The sequence below is a fragment of the Aureobasidium melanogenum genome, assembly GCF_000721775.1.
Source record: "Aureobasidium melanogenum CBS 110374 unplaced genomic scaffold scaffold_2, whole genome shotgun sequence".
Classification (NCBI taxonomy): Eukaryota; Fungi; Ascomycota; class Dothideomycetes; order Dothideales; family Saccotheciaceae; genus Aureobasidium; species Aureobasidium melanogenum.
Genome location: NW_024470054.1, coordinates 718052 through 733881, shown reverse-complemented (window position 1 = coordinate 733881; position 15830 = coordinate 718052). Strand labels below are relative to the sequence as shown.

The 15830-nt window shown below is 50.9% G+C and overlaps 9 protein-coding genes across 9 annotated transcripts; 4 read left to right on the top strand and 5 right to left on the bottom strand.

The window, feature by feature from the left end:
• Nucleotides 1-689: 689 nt before the first annotated feature.
• M437DRAFT_9578 (uncharacterized protein) lies at nucleotides 690-2035 on the bottom strand (the record flags this gene model as incomplete). Its single annotated transcript, XM_041029097.1, has 3 exons — nucleotides 690-1656; nucleotides 1707-1818; nucleotides 1873-2035. Coding segments are annotated over 3 exons (1242 nt in total), but the record flags the coding sequence as incomplete, so codon positions are not given.
• Nucleotides 2036-2595: 560 nt separating this feature from the next.
• M437DRAFT_72050 (Dehydroquinate synthase-like protein) lies at nucleotides 2596-4125 on the bottom strand (the record flags this gene model as incomplete). Its single annotated transcript, XM_041025784.1, has 2 exons — nucleotides 2596-3664; nucleotides 3722-4125. 2 exons carry the CDS (start codon nucleotides 4123-4125, stop codon nucleotides 2596-2598), a joined length of 1473 nt encoding a protein of 490 aa, XP_040883503.1.
• Nucleotides 4126-6106: 1981 nt separating this feature from the next.
• Nucleotides 6107-7996, top strand: M437DRAFT_80968 (uridine permease-like protein Fui1; the record flags this gene model as incomplete). Its single annotated transcript, XM_041027460.1, has 4 exons — nucleotides 6107-6300; nucleotides 6353-6704; nucleotides 6759-7512; nucleotides 7566-7996. The coding sequence occupies 4 exons, from the start codon at nucleotides 6107-6109 to the stop codon at nucleotides 7994-7996; spliced, it is 1731 nt and encodes a 576-aa protein (XP_040883502.1).
• Nucleotides 7997-8096: 100 nt separating this feature from the next.
• M437DRAFT_39083 (NAD(P)-binding protein) lies at nucleotides 8097-8964 on the bottom strand (the record flags this gene model as incomplete). Its single annotated transcript, XM_041019945.1, has 3 exons — nucleotides 8097-8183; nucleotides 8240-8824; nucleotides 8875-8964. The coding sequence occupies 3 exons, from the start codon at nucleotides 8962-8964 to the stop codon at nucleotides 8097-8099; spliced, it is 762 nt and encodes a 253-aa protein (XP_040883501.1).
• Nucleotides 8965-9553: 589 nt separating this feature from the next.
• On the top strand, nucleotides 9554-10339 carry M437DRAFT_40281 (thioredoxin-like protein; the record flags this gene model as incomplete). Its single annotated transcript, XM_041020167.1, has 3 exons — nucleotides 9554-9640; nucleotides 9689-9844; nucleotides 9899-10339. 3 exons carry the CDS (start codon nucleotides 9554-9556, stop codon nucleotides 10337-10339), a joined length of 684 nt encoding a protein of 227 aa, XP_040883500.1.
• A 460-nt stretch (nucleotides 10340-10799) lies between these two features.
• Nucleotides 10800-11933, top strand: M437DRAFT_38669 (mitochondrial carrier; the record flags this gene model as incomplete). Its single annotated transcript, XM_041019878.1, has 4 exons — nucleotides 10800-11057; nucleotides 11111-11159; nucleotides 11215-11231; nucleotides 11286-11933. The coding sequence occupies 4 exons, from the start codon at nucleotides 10800-10802 to the stop codon at nucleotides 11931-11933; spliced, it is 972 nt and encodes a 323-aa protein (XP_040883499.1).
• A 446-nt stretch (nucleotides 11934-12379) lies between these two features.
• On the top strand, nucleotides 12380-13456 carry M437DRAFT_80964 (NAD(P)-binding protein; the record flags this gene model as incomplete). The annotated part of the gene is made up of 1 exon (XM_041027459.1): nucleotides 12380-13456. One exon carries the CDS (start codon nucleotides 12380-12382, stop codon nucleotides 13454-13456), a length of 1077 nt encoding a protein of 358 aa, XP_040883498.1.
• Nucleotides 13457-13510: 54 nt separating this feature from the next.
• On the bottom strand, nucleotides 13511-14053 carry M437DRAFT_80963 (competence/damage-inducible CinA family protein; the record flags this gene model as incomplete). Its single annotated transcript, XM_041027458.1, has 1 exon — nucleotides 13511-14053. One exon carries the CDS (start codon nucleotides 14051-14053, stop codon nucleotides 13511-13513), a length of 543 nt encoding a protein of 180 aa, XP_040883497.1.
• Nucleotides 14054-14443: 390 nt separating this feature from the next.
• Nucleotides 14444-15698, bottom strand: M437DRAFT_62669 (uncharacterized protein; the record flags this gene model as incomplete). Its single annotated transcript, XM_041024130.1, has 3 exons — nucleotides 14444-14548; nucleotides 14616-15081; nucleotides 15472-15698. The coding sequence occupies 3 exons, from the start codon at nucleotides 15696-15698 to the stop codon at nucleotides 14444-14446; spliced, it is 798 nt and encodes a 265-aa protein (XP_040883496.1).
• Nucleotides 15699-15830: the final 132 nt, after the last annotated feature.

Below are 15830 nucleotides of genomic sequence, written 5' to 3'. Positions count from 1 at the left end.
GCGCCTTCGCTGTCCGATTGTCCGCTGCGGTATCCGCTCTGCTGTCCTGATGCTGTGCGTGAGCTGCCCCAAGTACCAGCCTGGAATCCACCGCGAGCTGGGCGTTGCTTGAATTCACTGATTCTCAGTGTCGAGTACTTGCTATCCGATGCAGGGCTACGCTTCAGGACTTCTTGCATCTCCTCGTGTGAGCTGAAGTGTGCAATCCAGAAGCCCTTGCTAGTTCTCTCCAGCTTGGTAACCTTCTTTTGATCCTCCTCGCTGAAGATCTGGCGCACTTCGGCCTCGTCATCAGTGCCGTTGATGGGAGGGATGAAGATCGACTGGCTCTTAGGAGGCTCCTGAGGCTTGGGTGTACTGTCAGAGGCGGGAGTAGCAGCAGTCTTCTCTTCAGTCTTTGCAGGTGCGGGAGTGCCATTAGTTGTGGCTGCAGGCTGAGGGCTTGCTGCAGGCTTGGCAGGAGCAGGAGAAGGTACCTGTTGAGGAGTAGCAACCGGGGGTCTAGCAGTCTGGTGAGGACCAGCAGCACGCGAAGGTGCATTGGCGGGAGCTTGAGCAGGTGCCGAAGCAGCGGGAGGGCCGGAAGGTGTAGGTACATTGCTGGGTGTAGGTGCTGAAGCAGTGGCTGGAGCACTAGGTTGCTGGGGTGCTTGAGCTGCCTGGACGGGTTGTGCAGGGCGTTGGGCGGGCTTGCCGGCGCGGTGCGAGAAGTTGAAACCCTGAGCCTTCATCTCGGTGCCAATTCTGCCCTGGTCAATGTCAAGCAAAAGCCAGCCGAAGGCGGCATCAGCCAGATTGAAGTTCCACATGTTCTTGAAAGCGCTCTCGTCAACAACACCGCCCTGAGGACCAGTGTAGCCGCCACCGAAGGGGTTGCCGCCGTTTGCGACAGAGGGCATCTTCGAAACCAAGTCAAGAGCATTGTTCAGCAGGCGCTGCTGCGACTCGTTCTCGGAAACTGCAGGTTCGACCTCGCTCTTGACAGTCTCCCAGACATCGTTGAAAGAGGCCTTGGAAGCGGCCAACTTGCCGCGGTAGTGATCCAGAGTAGGGTTGACGCTAAATTCGTTGTAGGAGCTGCCGTAACGGAAGTGCAAGCCGGCCGAAATGGAGAAATCAGCCTTCAGAGCCACAGCCAGCTGGTTGAGCAGACCTTCACGAGCAGGCGATGCGTGAGTGACGAAGACACGGGTCTCGGTAGGATCGTAAACACGGTTGGCTGTGTCGATGAGCTCGCCGATCTGAAGGAGTGTGGTCCACATTGTGCCCTGTCCTCCAGCAATAGTGGTGCGACCCTCGCCATTGTCGAACAGCTTGTGCATGACAACAGCGCCTCCAAGACCCAGAAGGCGCAACTTGACACCGCCAATGTCGAGCAGGCGGGCATGCGACTCATCAATGACGAACAGGTTGTTGATCTTGTATTCTCCTGAGCGCAGCTTTTCCAAGACCGAGACGTCTTCACATGCGCCCCATACTGTATAGACGGGCTTCTCAAGTGTGTAGGTTCCGTTCAGGAATTGCGGCAGTTCTGACAGAGGGAGGTTCTCGCGCTGGAAGCGCTCCTTGATCGACGATTGGGCTGGGGCACGGGCGATGTCATTCTTGACAGCATCGTTCAGGAGAGGAGAATATTGCGCAACGTGCTTAAGGGTCCTAGCTGGTGATTAGTCGATGTATGGTTGCGGTTGAGCGAGGCGGCTCACTTCTCAGCAATGCGGTCGAGCGAAGTGTTGTCGTAGAAACCAAAGTCACCAGTGTGGATGATGTAGTCGGCTCTTGCGTTGCGAGCGAGTTCGTTCAGAGATCGAAGGTTGCCTGCCCCGTCACATCAGTGTCATTTCCACCTTCCCGACTACACTGTATGCTCACCTCGCACGTCCGCGATACAGAGAACTCTGGCGCCACCAGCTTGCACCACGCGACCTTGGTTAGGGAGAAGTGGCGTCGCTCCTGGAACGGGACCAGATGCTTGAGCGGAAGTGCCGTTGGGGATGTAGGCCTGGCTGTATGAGCGCGGTTGGGTAGGTGGTTGCTAGACAGGCATCAGCATGGATGAAGCAGCAAACACATTAAGCGCAAGATGCGGACTCACAGCCATGAGGGATGTTTCGGGGGTGTGGTGTGATGCGCTTTGTGAGGGGTATCAAATTAAGGAAAGAGATTGCAAAGCAGAATTAAGACAATGAGCACACAGGTGCAGAGTCAAGTGAACAACGAGAAAGAAGACGGAGTGGGTAATGTGAAGGAGAAGTGAGCTTCCACGTCGTTTACTCCTGCCACCGCAGCTGCCAAAGTCCGAGTGTCTGCATCTGTGAGGCGCTCGTCGGATTCTTGGCACGCCAAGGCTACATCTTGTTCCATCCCGACTTTCTCACGTTCCATGGAAGAGAAAGAGTTGTTGATATGAGCATACAATGGCACAGGCGATAGCACAGTACGTCAAGTTTTCGTACATGCATTTGTTATGTCAATCTGCCAATACCAATGGTAAAGCAACAACGCCATCGCTGCCTCACTGTGTCCAAGCTTCAAACAAGCAACCCAGCCTCCTCTCCAATCAACTTCTTGTCTTCCTGTTTGCCTTTCGTCTCCTTAGTGTTCCATGGCATCTTCGAAGAGCTCTCTCAGCTGTGCCCTTTCCTCGTCCACATTCTGCATATCCAAGCTAGGTGCCAACATCAATACTCTTGCTTGTGGCATGGTTCCCTCCACCAGCTGATCCACGTCGCTCCTGCCAAAGCCCAGATCCTTCAATCCTCTGGGCTGGTCACCCAGATCTAATAAGAATTTGGCCAGTGCCTCACTCAGGACTTCTCCAGCACTTTCCTTCTTCACCTGACTGATGTCCACACCGAAGCACTCGGCTGCCGCAAGATGTCTTTCCGGGTTGCTTGCTCCAGTGAACTTGAAAACGGCAGGTGCGGTAACGGCGACACTGACACCGTGAGGAATGATCGGGTGGTCGACCTCGTAACCATTGTGCTTGTAGCCTGGATTCTGACCACTGACAGGATAACTCATGCCGTGGCACAAATGAACACCTGCATTACCGAAACCAACACCTGCCAAGGTTGCTGCCAACAGCATCTTGCTCTGTGCTTCGTGGTCATCTGGGTCCTTGACCGCTCTGGGCAAGTACTTGACTGTATCCCTCAAGGCTTGCAGACTGAAGATGTCTGAGATAGGGTTGGCACCCTGGTATGCTGGTCGTTCGATGGGGTTGCGGGGTCTTGGTACACGTTCATGGTAAGGAATGGCGGTCCATGATTCCAGAGAGTGACAAAGAACATCGAGACCACTGGATGCGTGCACAGCAGAAGGCATAGTACGAGTGTTGAGAGGATCGCATATGCCCAGCGTCGGCTTCAGGTTGCGATGTGCGATACCCGTCTTTGCCTTCCTTGACACTAGATCGAAAATGGCCGTGCCTGTTGTCTCAGAGCCAGTTCCTGCTGTTGTGGGTACTGCGACAAGAGGCTTAAGCTTGCCCTGGATAGGCAATCCTTTACCAAGAGGGGCGTTGACGAAGTCGAGGAAGTCAGCCTCAGGGAAGGTTGTATAAAGGTTCATGAGCTTCGCCGTGTCAATGACCGAACCGCCTCCAACAGCAAGGAAGGCGTCCGGAGCGTGGGGTTTGGCGAATGCAATTGCTTCCTTGATCCTAGATAAAGTCAACATTGAAGTCTTTCTCTGTCCAACATCATACGACAAGACTTACGAATGATCCTTGGGCTCGACTCGACAGTTGCTGTAGATCTCGTATTTGATTCCTTCTCTATCGAGGCCTTCCTGTACCTGCTTCATGGCAGTCAAGTTCAAGACAGTGCTGTCGGTCACGATCATGACCTTCTTGGCACCCATGTTCTTGAAGTCCATGCCAACCTCCTTGGTACAGCCAGCTCCAAATCGAATGCTAGATGCTGCCATCTCAAAGGCATACTCTTTCTGTTGCGAGTAGTCGATAGGTGTCGCGAGTGCACGGCGGCCTTGTGAGATGCTAAGAGGGTTGTGGTGGTGTCCTGGGTTGCTGTGGCATGGACATCCTGGACCATGTGTGCCTACTGCACGCAAGAGATTAAGTGCTCTTGCTGCTCGGGTTGGTGCTATGCGAACGGCTGCCATTGTTACAGAGGTGGATCGAAAAAGAAGATGCAGAAAGAAGAATCAAGGGCCCTCACGATATGTTTTGACATGCATCATCATGCGGATATTGCGGGGAGCTGCTTGTCCCATTGCGGGGTCCGATCAGATGCGGTATGCCGATGAGCCGGCTTTGCCATCTTTTGGCTAAACCGCCGACTACCTGCAGTTTTGCAGAGTCAGAGTAAGTATGGCTAGCAAGAGCTGTCATGCAAGTTAGAGTCAGGTCGTGGTGTCCAGCTATTCTATCTTAATCCCGATTGTTTGTTCGAGCAATTGCTCCGAGATACACAAGCCGAGGCACAATTGACCCCACAGCGCGGCCCTCTCACCCCGAGACATCTCTTGAGACTAAACTGCGATGTCGGCGAGATGTCAAGACAGCTCTTTTGGATACACCTCTTCTGTGCAGCAGACCGTTGCAGTGCACCTGCAGAAATGCAGAATACTCTCGCAAAGGATGAGACCATCACAGAGAACGAATCTAGAGGCTAATTCAATGGCCAGAATTGGGTCCTGAATGCAACCGTGTGCTCCAATAGCTTCTTAATAACCGTAGCCTCCGACTGAAGCTCTCGTCTCTTGGGACACGAACAGTCTTTAGCACACGAGAGGCATAAACGGTAGGCCCCCGCTGCGCTTTCATGGCTTCAAGCTCGAGAGCACGGCGGCAGCATGAATGCGTATGTATATTAATTGATGTCACAAAGGTCTTGGCAGCTGTGCCACCACAACATCTCCAGGCTGCTATCTCCTTCCCAGCTGCTACTCCCCAAGGATCAGGTAAATTCGTGAGGTGGGGGCAGGGTTTCTCAGCCCCCACCTCACGAATTTACCTGATCCGCACCGAGTACTTTAAAACCATAAGATAACGAGTAAAAATGTTCAGACTATGTCGCGCTGGCCCTTTCTTTAAATCACTATGCTCATCTTCCAGGCTGGCGAGGCCGTATATGATTGGCTGGCCTTTGACTGCAGTCTTGCATATGCAAGCCACAGACTCAGCCAAATTAATCAAGTTTACATATCCAAAGGGGCCAGCGACAAGAAGTCTTCGAGCTTGGACGACCGAATTACGCCACGCTCCGTCTGTGATTCTCCAGAGTTTGTGGCAGAGTATGCTGCAGGAGCCTAGAAAACTCGAATGCTTTCGAGGTATAGACCACAAAGAGCGCATCTGGTGTGTCCACGTATCAGATTAACCAGCAGAGCGAGCCAGCATTGTAGCAGGCTGCATCTGCAGCAGAAGGTCATCCAAAGCTTTGATAGGGGTTTAAGCGACTCCGCGGTTCTCAGTGCTTTTCAAGGCGGCATCATTGCCGCAAGTTAGTTGGGTTGAAGAGGTCGTCTAACATAAAGAGATCTTTGCGAACGCGACAAATTGAGAACGAGTCTGTCACTTCCATATGCGTTGGCAACAGCTATCGACAGATAGCAGATCGTTTTCTCAAGTCCAACAGAATTACTCTCGATTCTGTCAACACATGCGAGTGACATAAAGCTGCGTGCTGCTGTATCAAGCGAACGCCGGACTCCTGGGCCACGGGCTCGACCGTTTTTGACATGTCGAGCAAAAGGAAGAGTCCAAAATACAAGCCTTTCAGATAAGCATTCCCCACCTTCTCCATCGTGAGAACTAGGGGCAGACCCCGTTGGAGTAGATGGAGTAAAGTCTAGATAAGCAATGGGCTTATCGCTCGGTTCCTGTTCGCGGCTCTGATTCCTGTGTAAGTGTTGACGAGGATGAGGGGTAATACTCCTTGGAGTCGACATCGTTGTATATTGTAGACAGCCTAACAGACTTTAGATAAGGACTACATATACCGTCCGATCCCGGTTTGTAGTACTGGATGATATGCGGATGTTGACGGAGATATCACGTTGACTGCTACATAAGTTAAGTATCCTCGCCTTCCTCTTGAGCATTGCCCCTTCCTTTAGTAAGTCGCAGTAAGTCGCAGCAATGACTGTGAAATTCTCACCACAAGCGGTCTTTCCTTCGAAGGAGACAATCCGAAAACGATGCACATCTCTTGAGGCCTGGGCCCTGCCAAAGCAAGAATCGACAATTGCCCCCGAAGATGTCTGGACCAACAAAGATATGGACCCTGTACCTATCGCAGACCAGACTTGGGGCATGTGGACCTGGATAGCATAGTAAGTGGAGTCGCCATGTCCAATGTGTGCACATAGCTGATGCTTAACAAAGTTGGGCAACCGATGTTATCAACTTGGGTACTTGGGAGACAGCCAGTTCAATCATCCAAGTTGGCCTAACTTGGCGTGATGCTATCCCTATCATGGTCGTCGGTTGCTTTTGCGTTGCCGTACCAGTCGTCCTCAACGGAGCCATGGGTGCTCAACTTCATGTTCCATTCAGTGTCATCGTTCGTTCCGGATTTGGCTACTACTTTGCCTACTTCTGCATTGCATCAAGATGTATCTTGGCCATGTTTTGGCTGGGCATACAGAGCGCGAATGGTGCGCTCGCCATGCAGATCATGATCATGGCAATCTGGCCATCATTCGCTTCCTACGATTGGAATGGACGGAACAATACAGTAAGGCCGATGATCTTGAACTTCCTACGGTACGTCTTACTGATTTTTGGACAGCTTCCTGAGAGTGGTGGCATCAGCACAGCCGGCATGATAGCTTACTTCGTCTTCTGGATTATCCAACTTCCTATGCTACTCATCCCGCCTACCCAGTTACGCTACCTGTTCATTGTCAAAATGATCGCAGCTCCTGTCACAGCCATCGCAACTCTTGGATACATGGTGCACAAAGCCGGTGGCAGCGGTGCCATCTTCTCACAACCAGGAACGGTGACAGGAGAAGCTAAGGCTTACCTCTGGCTCAGCTGCATGTCTTCTGTGACAGGAGTGTGGGCAACTCTCGCAGTAAACGTGGCCGACTTCTCGCGCTACGCCAAAGCCCGTCCTGATGGCAAACCAAACCATGCGCAATATGTCCAGCTGCCAGCTTTACCTATTCTATTTACCTTGTGTGGTGTTCTTGGTGTCATCACAACATCAGCATCCAAGGTGGTCTATGGCGAATTCTACTGGAACCCTTTGAACATTGTGGAACAATGGCTGAAGAACGGACATGCTGGAAGGGCAGCGGCATTCTTTGCTGCATTGAGTTGGTTCATTGCTCAAGTGGGAACGAATATCACTGGCAATTCCATCTCTGCGGCTAATGATCTTTGTGTTATGGCGCCAAAGTACATCAACATCAGACGTGGATGTATCATTGCTGCCGTTGTGTCTTGTTGGGTCATGGTGCCATGGAAGATTCTGAAGAATGCGCAAACATTCCTCGCCTTCATGTCTGGTTACTCAGTTTTCCTTGCTCCTATGGCTGGTAAGTGCTGCAACCCATCGAGCGTCAAGAAACATCTGCTGACACTTTCTCAGGCATCATGGCAGCCGATTATTGGCTAGTCAAGCGACGTCACATTGATTTGCCAGCTCTCTACGACCCACATGGACGCTACAGATATATCTATGGCATCAATTGGCAAGGTCTGGTCGCATTCCTTATAGCCGTCTGTCCCAATCTGCCAGGTCTTGCAAACTCGATCAACGCCAGCGATATCTCTGCGGGAGCCAAGCACCTCTACTCTTTTGATTGGCTGTATGGCTTCGTATCGAGCATCTTTGTCTATACAGTTTTGAGTAAGGTGTTCCCCGCGAAGGAGTCGTTGATTCCGAGATCGATCTACTCTCTAGAAGTACTGGAGGGCGAAGATATGAGTACAGACAGAAGTATTGAGGGCGAAAGCAAAAACGTGTTTGAGATGAAAGGAGGAAATGTTGATGCCACTGATCTCGGCAAGGTCTTGTAGTTCTAGATCGACTAGACGCCATATACATAGAGGGTTCATAGGAACAGAGATCTCAATGCGAACTTACCACACGATTCTTCCCAAAACTCAATAACCATCTTCAACATGTCAAACCACAATCGATGATAACATTCTGTCCTGTCATGCTTCTTGACAAAGCCAGCACTCGTACCTGCTCCGCGACATCCTAGATTGACAGTCAGCAACTAGCTCCCTTAGGCTCGACACTTCAGTTAAACTTACATCAACTTCCGGCAACCTCTTCAATTTGGTATTGTTCTTGTGTGCTTCTCTCTTCTGCTCCGAAAACTTCATTCCCCACTCCGTCAACATCAAGCCAGGAGAGACGGAATTGAACCTGATCTTCGGAGCGCAGATATTGGCCAAACACTTTGACAAGTGTATACTCGCGGCTTTGGTAACAGCATACGGCAACGAACTCCCCGAAGGCTTGACACCAGCAATACTCGACGTAGTGATAAAAGCACCCTCAGTCTTCTCAAGGTGTTCTCTTGTTGCATACGCCAACCACATATGTGCCTTAACATTGTACAAAAAGCATTTATCCCAATCCTCGTCAAAATGCTGTTCGTCAAAGTTCATAAAGTTTGTTAGGCGTGTGTAGCCAGCGTTGGAGACTACGACGTCTAAACGACCCATTGTGGAGATTGTTTCTTGGACGAGAGAGGTGATGGCCTCGCGGTTGCCAATGTCTGCTTTTATGGCGTGGAACCGGGGGGAATCTTTGGAAGAGACGGTGCTGGGGATGGCGTTGAGTTCTTTGAGGACGTCCTCGGCGCGAGAGCTGTTGTTTGCATAGTTGATCACCTATGAAGAGATCAGGAATGGAGAGGCTGCTACGATGGTATGGGACTTACCACTCTAAAGTCCGGTGCTAGGACACGAGCAATGGCAGCACCCAAGCCCGCTGTACCAGCTGTAATCAGAGCAACTTTCTGTGCAGCCATTGGAAAGACAGAGATAGATTCTTAGTATTGATCTGGACTGGAGGATGAGGATACGAAGATCGAGACTGAGAAGAGGAAGAAAGAGAGATAGGCCTAGACAGTAAGGTGTACTTGGCCGAGGACCGTATTAGGAACTGCCGCGGGGTAGCTACTTGTGTTTACAACCTCCCCACAGTCCCACCTTGATAGGTACGGAGGAATTCCGCTCATACTGTACTCCTTTCCGTCTTCGTGTTATGCCTTTTGGCCGCATCTCTGTTGCACATTGACCATGACGAGAGATCAAGTATGACTTTGACAGCGGACTCCTTCTGAGCAGGACCGAGAAGAAAGATGTGATTCTTGTTGTGCAACAACAAAGATCTCTGGAGAAGCCTCAAGCTGGAGAGCTCATGCCGAGATCGGGGAAACACATGACGTAAACGTGGTCGAAGTTTTGTGGTGTCGAACTCGAGCTTCAGACAACTCCGGTATAACCAACTCATAAAAAATATACACAATGGCTTCATTCTTCAGATCAGCCCCCAGAGCCCTGTCTCGTGCATCAGCATGCCAGCCTTTGGCCGCTCGTGCCAGAGCTGCACCTTTCATGTACCGTGGTCTTGCCACAACTCAGGAGCAGCCTCGCATTCGCCTTGGTTCTGTTGCCCCTGACTTCAGCGCAAAGACTACTGCAGTACGTTCGTCTGATGTTCATGGCCCAGGGAGGCGCTGACAGTATCAGGGCGACATCAAGTCCTTCCACGAGTGGATCGGTGACAGCTGGGCAATTCTGTTTTCTCATCCCGCTGACTACACGCCCGTCTGCACTACTGAGCTTGGTGCCTTTGCCAAGTTGAAGAACGAGTTTGATGCTCGTGGTGTCAAGATGATTGGCCTGGTATGCAATTGAGGCTCTCGGGAGGTACAGGACAAAGCTGACAGAGTACGATAGAGCGCCAACGACCTCGGATCGCACGAGGGTTGGATCCAGGACATCAACGAGATCGCAAACACCAACCTTCAGTTCCCCATCATCGCCGACCACGATCGCAAAGTCGCCTTCTTGTACGACATGATCAACCAGGAGGATCTGGACGACGCAGCCAAGAAGGCCATTGCCTTCACAATTCGCTCCGTCTTTGTCATCGACCCCCAGAAGAAGGTCCGTCTGACCATGATGTACCCTGCCAGCACTGGCAGAAACAGCGCCGAGGTCCTCAGAGTCATCGACTCGCTTCAGACTGCCGACAAGAAGGGCATTGCTACACCAATTAACTGGCAGGTTGGCGAGGATGTTATTGTGCCTCCTTCAGTGTCGACCGAGGACGCAAAGAAGAAGTTCAACAATGTCCGCGAACTCAAGCCCTACCTTCGCTATGCCGAGATCAAGTAGATGGCTGGCCGGTTAAACAAACCCAAGATAGACATGATGAACCAAAATTAGAACTTTAAGGTCTTTCGACATGTGTTCACCAATGGCTCGTGACTTGATTCCAGAAGACGGACAGAAAGCGAGCAACGGCTCTCGGAATGGCAGCCATCAAGATCCGTTGCCGCGTGTACTGTATGGGAGGAGCTGCTCCAAGTCGGCGTCCATTCGGCCGGCATTCAGTGATCAGCCTCGGCTCCCCGGATTTGTTTTCGGCCCCCTCGGGAAAGTTGGAGAAATGTTGCATCACATGTAAAGAAAGCCGCTCAGCATCATCGGCGCTGTCATTTGGCTTTTGATCTTCAAGTTTCTTCTTTCTTGTTTGGTCTTCTCCCCCTTGTTCCTTCCTCTGTTGCAGACCAGACTTCTCGTAAACCGAGTCCTATCCCCTGCTGTTGACTCCCGCAGCTTCTCCACATCCACCATGTCCAAAACAAGTGTACCCAGCGTCAACGACCTGCCGTCGGCGGAAGAACTGAAGCAGGATGCTGTTGTCGCAACAAAAGAGACGTTTGCCAGTTTGCGGTCGCTAGTGTCAGGCGGTGCTGGTGGTGTATGCGCTGTCATTGTGGGACACCCCTTCGATCTGGTCAAGGTGCGCTTGCAGACCGCTCAAGCCGGTGTATACAGCGGTGCCATGGATGTCGTGAGGAAGACTGTGGCCAAGGAAGGTCTCGTGAGGGTATGCATCGCTTTGCTGTGTCACGCCTGCGCCAATCGCTCACAATGCTCTAGGGTCTGTATGCCGGTGTTTCCGCACCTCTGGTTGGTGTAACACCAATGTGTAAGTTCTAGCTTTATCAATTCCGAAAGATGCAATCGCTGACTCTATCTCACAGTCGCCGTCAGCTTCTGGGTATGATGCAATCGCTCATTAGAACGAGCTCTCACAGTGACTGACACAAAACAGGGCTATGATTTGGGCAAGAAACTCGTCAGGTCATTCAGCACAGTACACAACGATCAATTCTCAACCGGCCAAATCTGTGCTGCTGGCGCTTTCTCTGCCGTTCCCACTACCGCCGTTGCCGCCCCCTTCGAGCGTGTCAAGGTCTTGCTGCAGATCCAGGGTCAGAAGGTATTGGCTCCTGGCGAGAAGCCCAAGTACTCAGGAGGTATCGATGTCGTGCGTCAACTCTACAAGGAGGGTGGTATCAGATCCGTCTTCAGAGGCAGCGCCATGACCCTTGCTAGAGACGCTCCTGGATCAGCAGCATACTTTGCAGCCTACGAAACCGTCAAGCGCCAACTCACTCCCAAGAACGCAGACGGCACACCCGGCGAGCTTAGTCTTCTTGCCGTCATGGCCGCTGGTGGTGCTGCCGGTATTGCCATGTGGATTCCCGTCTTCCCCGTCGACACCGTCAAGAGTCGTCTGCAATCAGCAGAAGGCAACCCTACCATCGGAGGCACAATCAAGGAGCTATACAGAAGAGGAGGTTACAAGGCATTCTTCCCTGGTATTGGTCCCGCAATGGCTCGTGCTGTCCCCGCCAACGCTGCCACTTTCCTCGGAGTCGAGTTGGCCCAAAAGGCCATGTCCAAGATGTTTGACTAGACGTATAGACCACTCAACAAGTTCAAAATTCCTTCCATTGACAAACATTGTCTCCTGTTCCTACCACGATCAGTCTTCAATTGGCGAATTGAATTTCCGAAGCAAAATTCCGCGTCAAGAGCACACGGCTGAATTGGCTTGGCGTCCGAAATTCTGGAGCGGTCCGCCGTAAACGCTTGACGATCTCCGGTTATCGCATGCGACACCATCAACCAGCACGAAGAATTGGTTCCAGATTGACTGCCGACCTTGGAGATTCCACAGGTTTTACCTGTCATATACTTGCAATGAACAGGAGGACCGTTGCAAAGTCTAGTAGATCGTTGATAGAAAGGGAACAGCCCACAAGCACGAACAATAAAAGTCAAGTTTCTCTTCCTCCAGCTTTTTTTTTCTGTTGTTTTGAATTCATACTTCTTCTTTGCAACCACATTCTTCTTTCAACCATGTCTACAGAAACCCTTGTGCTTACGGGAGCTACTGGCTTCTGCGGTTTTGCCATTCTCCAAGAAGCATTGCAATACGACTACAACATCCGCATTGTCGTGCGCACCGCCGCAAAAGCCGATCTTCTGCGCAACAACCCATGCTTCAAATCCCTAACCAGAGGACCTCCACGATGCAACTTTTACATTGTGCCGGACCTCAAGGTCGAAGGTGCCTTGGATGAAGCAACAGCAGGAGCTGATTATATGATTCATTCCGCCTCTCCTGCGCCATTTAAAAATCTCTCTCTCAGCCCTGAAGAGCAGTATAAACAAATGGTCGAGCCGACAATTGCGAATACCATTTCTGCTTTGCAGTCAGCGCATAAGTCAGCCTCTATAAAGAGAGTGGTTATTAGTTCTTCCTGCGCCATTTTCATTACTCCAGAATTGTTGGTCGGACCTGTGGACAAACCCGTCGTTCTTACCGAGGAGAATCTCAATACTGAGATTACGCCTCCGTACGCCAATGTCTTGGTTTCAGACGTCGCATCAAAGACTTCTTCATTCCTAAAGTCGCAGCAATGGATGCAAGACCACAAGCCAAACTTCGACGTCGTCAACATCTGTCCTACATACGTGCAAGGACGCAATGAACTCGCCACTTCGCCTGCAGATCTGATGAGCACCTCCAACGTGCTATTCTTGAGAATGGCATTGGGACTAGCGCCAAAAGACTCTCCTGCTGAAATTGCCTCAGTGGTGCATATTGAGGATGTGGCTGCTATTCATATTGCCGCTCTCAACAAGGACAGAATCCCTGCTGGAGAATATCTGTTTGGGCAGGAAGTCCAATGGAATGATGTCAGCACAATCACTAAGGATTTGTTCCCTGAACAGGTTGAGAAAGGCTTGTTGCCTTGTACGTCAGATATTGAAACCAAGAGTGTGGTTTTCAGCAAGGAAAAGACAGAAAGGATTTTTGATATTGAGCTCAAGTCTGTGGAAGACATGGTTGAGGATTTGATGGAGCAATACCTCGAGCTCTCAGGCCAGAAGAACCAAGAAGACGACGACGATGATGATGATGACGAGTAGAATACCACCATCTGCAAGCAATCTGCCGGCACTCAGAGGCACATTGTAAGGCTTTTACAGCTTAGCATCCCCATTAATAACATCCTTGACCAATTTCAACCCTTCCTCTGCAAACCTCACCATGTTCCCCACTCTATCCCCTCCCAATCCTGTCTCTACTTCTCTCGTAAAAGTCCCCTTCTCACAATCCACAGCAAGAGCTACATACCCCGGAGTTCTGTTTCTAGTGTCTCCACCAGTAGGCCCCGCAGTCCCGGACTCGGCAATCACATAATCAGCTTTAAGTTCTCCTCGCACATGTTTGGCTAGTCCAGCGACAATCTCGGGAGTAGGTCCTTTGTAGCCTTTGATGTTTTCGTCGCTCCAGCCTGCGTAGGCGATTCGTGAGGGTAGGGTGTAGAGTGTCAAACCACCTTTGTAGATCTTAGAGGCTCCTGGAGTGGAAAGGATGGATGAGGAAAGTAGACCTCCTGCTGCGGTTTCGGCAATGGCGATGGTTTGGTTGCGAGAGTGGAGGAGCGAGGTCACTTCATTGAGGGTATCGCGCAGTGCAGGTGGGGGGAAATGGGCCGAGGCGTCTGCGGAAGAGGAACTCATTCTGGCAATTGTCCGGAGGAACTTGGGATTGGAATTTCGAGAAAGCGATAGTGTTCTTCTTGTGAGTAGCTGGGACATGAGAGAGTGATCAAATTGTTTGTCTGGACCAAAAGATCGAGGTTACTCGGGTGTTTGTAAGCAAGACATCTGTGACGTGATCATGGCGGGGTATACGTCAAGTCAGGGTTGCTCCCCTTCTTATCGCATTTGGATAAAAACCCCATCAACGAAAAGTATTGGGTAAAACTTTTGTATTCACTGTTTACCAAAAACATCTCCCTCTTTCTCAAAAAAAAATTTGTACTAGGTAGGCCTCTGTAGGCATTCTCGTTTGAAGCAAGTAGGGTTCTTTACTCAATAAAGATCTCCAAGACCACCAGTTTGATTCTCTCATTGTGCATTCACAGTCGGAGAGGCCGGACTTACAGATGCAAAGCCGCCAGATGTATTTGGAAGAATCATACCATCGACCAAATTGTCCACCGGACCATAGTACTGTAAGGGTGTACGTCTAGACGGAGGCAGGACGGTCGATTGCACTGGGTGAATTTGTGCCTCTCACCTGCATTTCCGGATGTTGCGAAGACGCGTTCAAAGAGAATGAGGACAACGATGGTGACGAGGGAGACTGGGCTGAAGTTTGCAAGACTGGTACTTGCTCCAATGTCATGTCTCTTGGTGCCTCTTCGCTAGCCTGGCGTTGCATCTTCCGGATGTAGCGAATCGTGAGGCATGACGCGATGATTAACGGAATCAGGAAAACACCACCGAAGATACCGAGACCAATTCCCCAAATCCTGGCTGCATCCTTGTTATAGCGAGCAGAGACGAGTGGCCGAGGACCACCATGGCTAGGGAAGGGAACCCAATCTTGAGGGTTTCTGTTGATGGCGAGTAGTGCTGAAGATTTACTGTGGGAAGTGATGGCTGCCGAAGACTGATTACCGAAACCGCGATGAGTGGAAGGAGCACGGGATCTCCATTCTTTCATAAAAGCTTCGATATTGACGTAGGGAGCAAGCATCAAGCTGACCGTGTTCTAATCAGGCCATGCGAGTGCTTGTGAGGCGCTGAAATCTTTGCCAGACTTCATGATGGAGTAAGGCCAGTCAGGGTCAAGGTCATCACGACGAAGGTTGTGGTTCGATGAGGGTTGAGCCGGACTGCTGGCTACGATTTGCAGGAGACTGGCCAGAAGGACGGCGAAGTAAAGTGACAGATGCATGTCTAGCTTTGCGTTGTGGATGAGAGAGTTGGAAAGCAACAACTTCGATGGTGGAACTGATGATATCGATGGATTGATGGATGAATTGATGACTCCGAGACGCTCAAGTGATGCTCTGGAAGAAGTGCCGTGCTTCTGATTAGGAGTAAGCGATCACTGTACCTTTCAAAACATACAGCTTCTGTCTACTCACTAATGATAAACGTCCTGGATGATGGACGATGATGATGGAGATGAAGATGTCGTGGTTGTTGTGTTGCCAACAAAGTTGGGGTCGACACGAACAAAAGCAAGAAGGACCCCGCGGCTTGCCAAGCATCGGGCAAGAGGTCGACAAGCCTCCTTCCCAACTTGGTATAAGCTTGGCCGTGAGATGTTCCATCGTAGGATCATGGCATGCTGCTTCTCCACGCGCAGCATGCAGATCTGTCAAGCTCGATTGGCTATTCCGCCGTGCCTATCTAACGGCAGCGTAGCATAAGGTAACTCCAAGGGGTTATGATAATCCGCTCTGCTCGCCGGTATCTATGTACTTTATCAGTGGAACCTTGT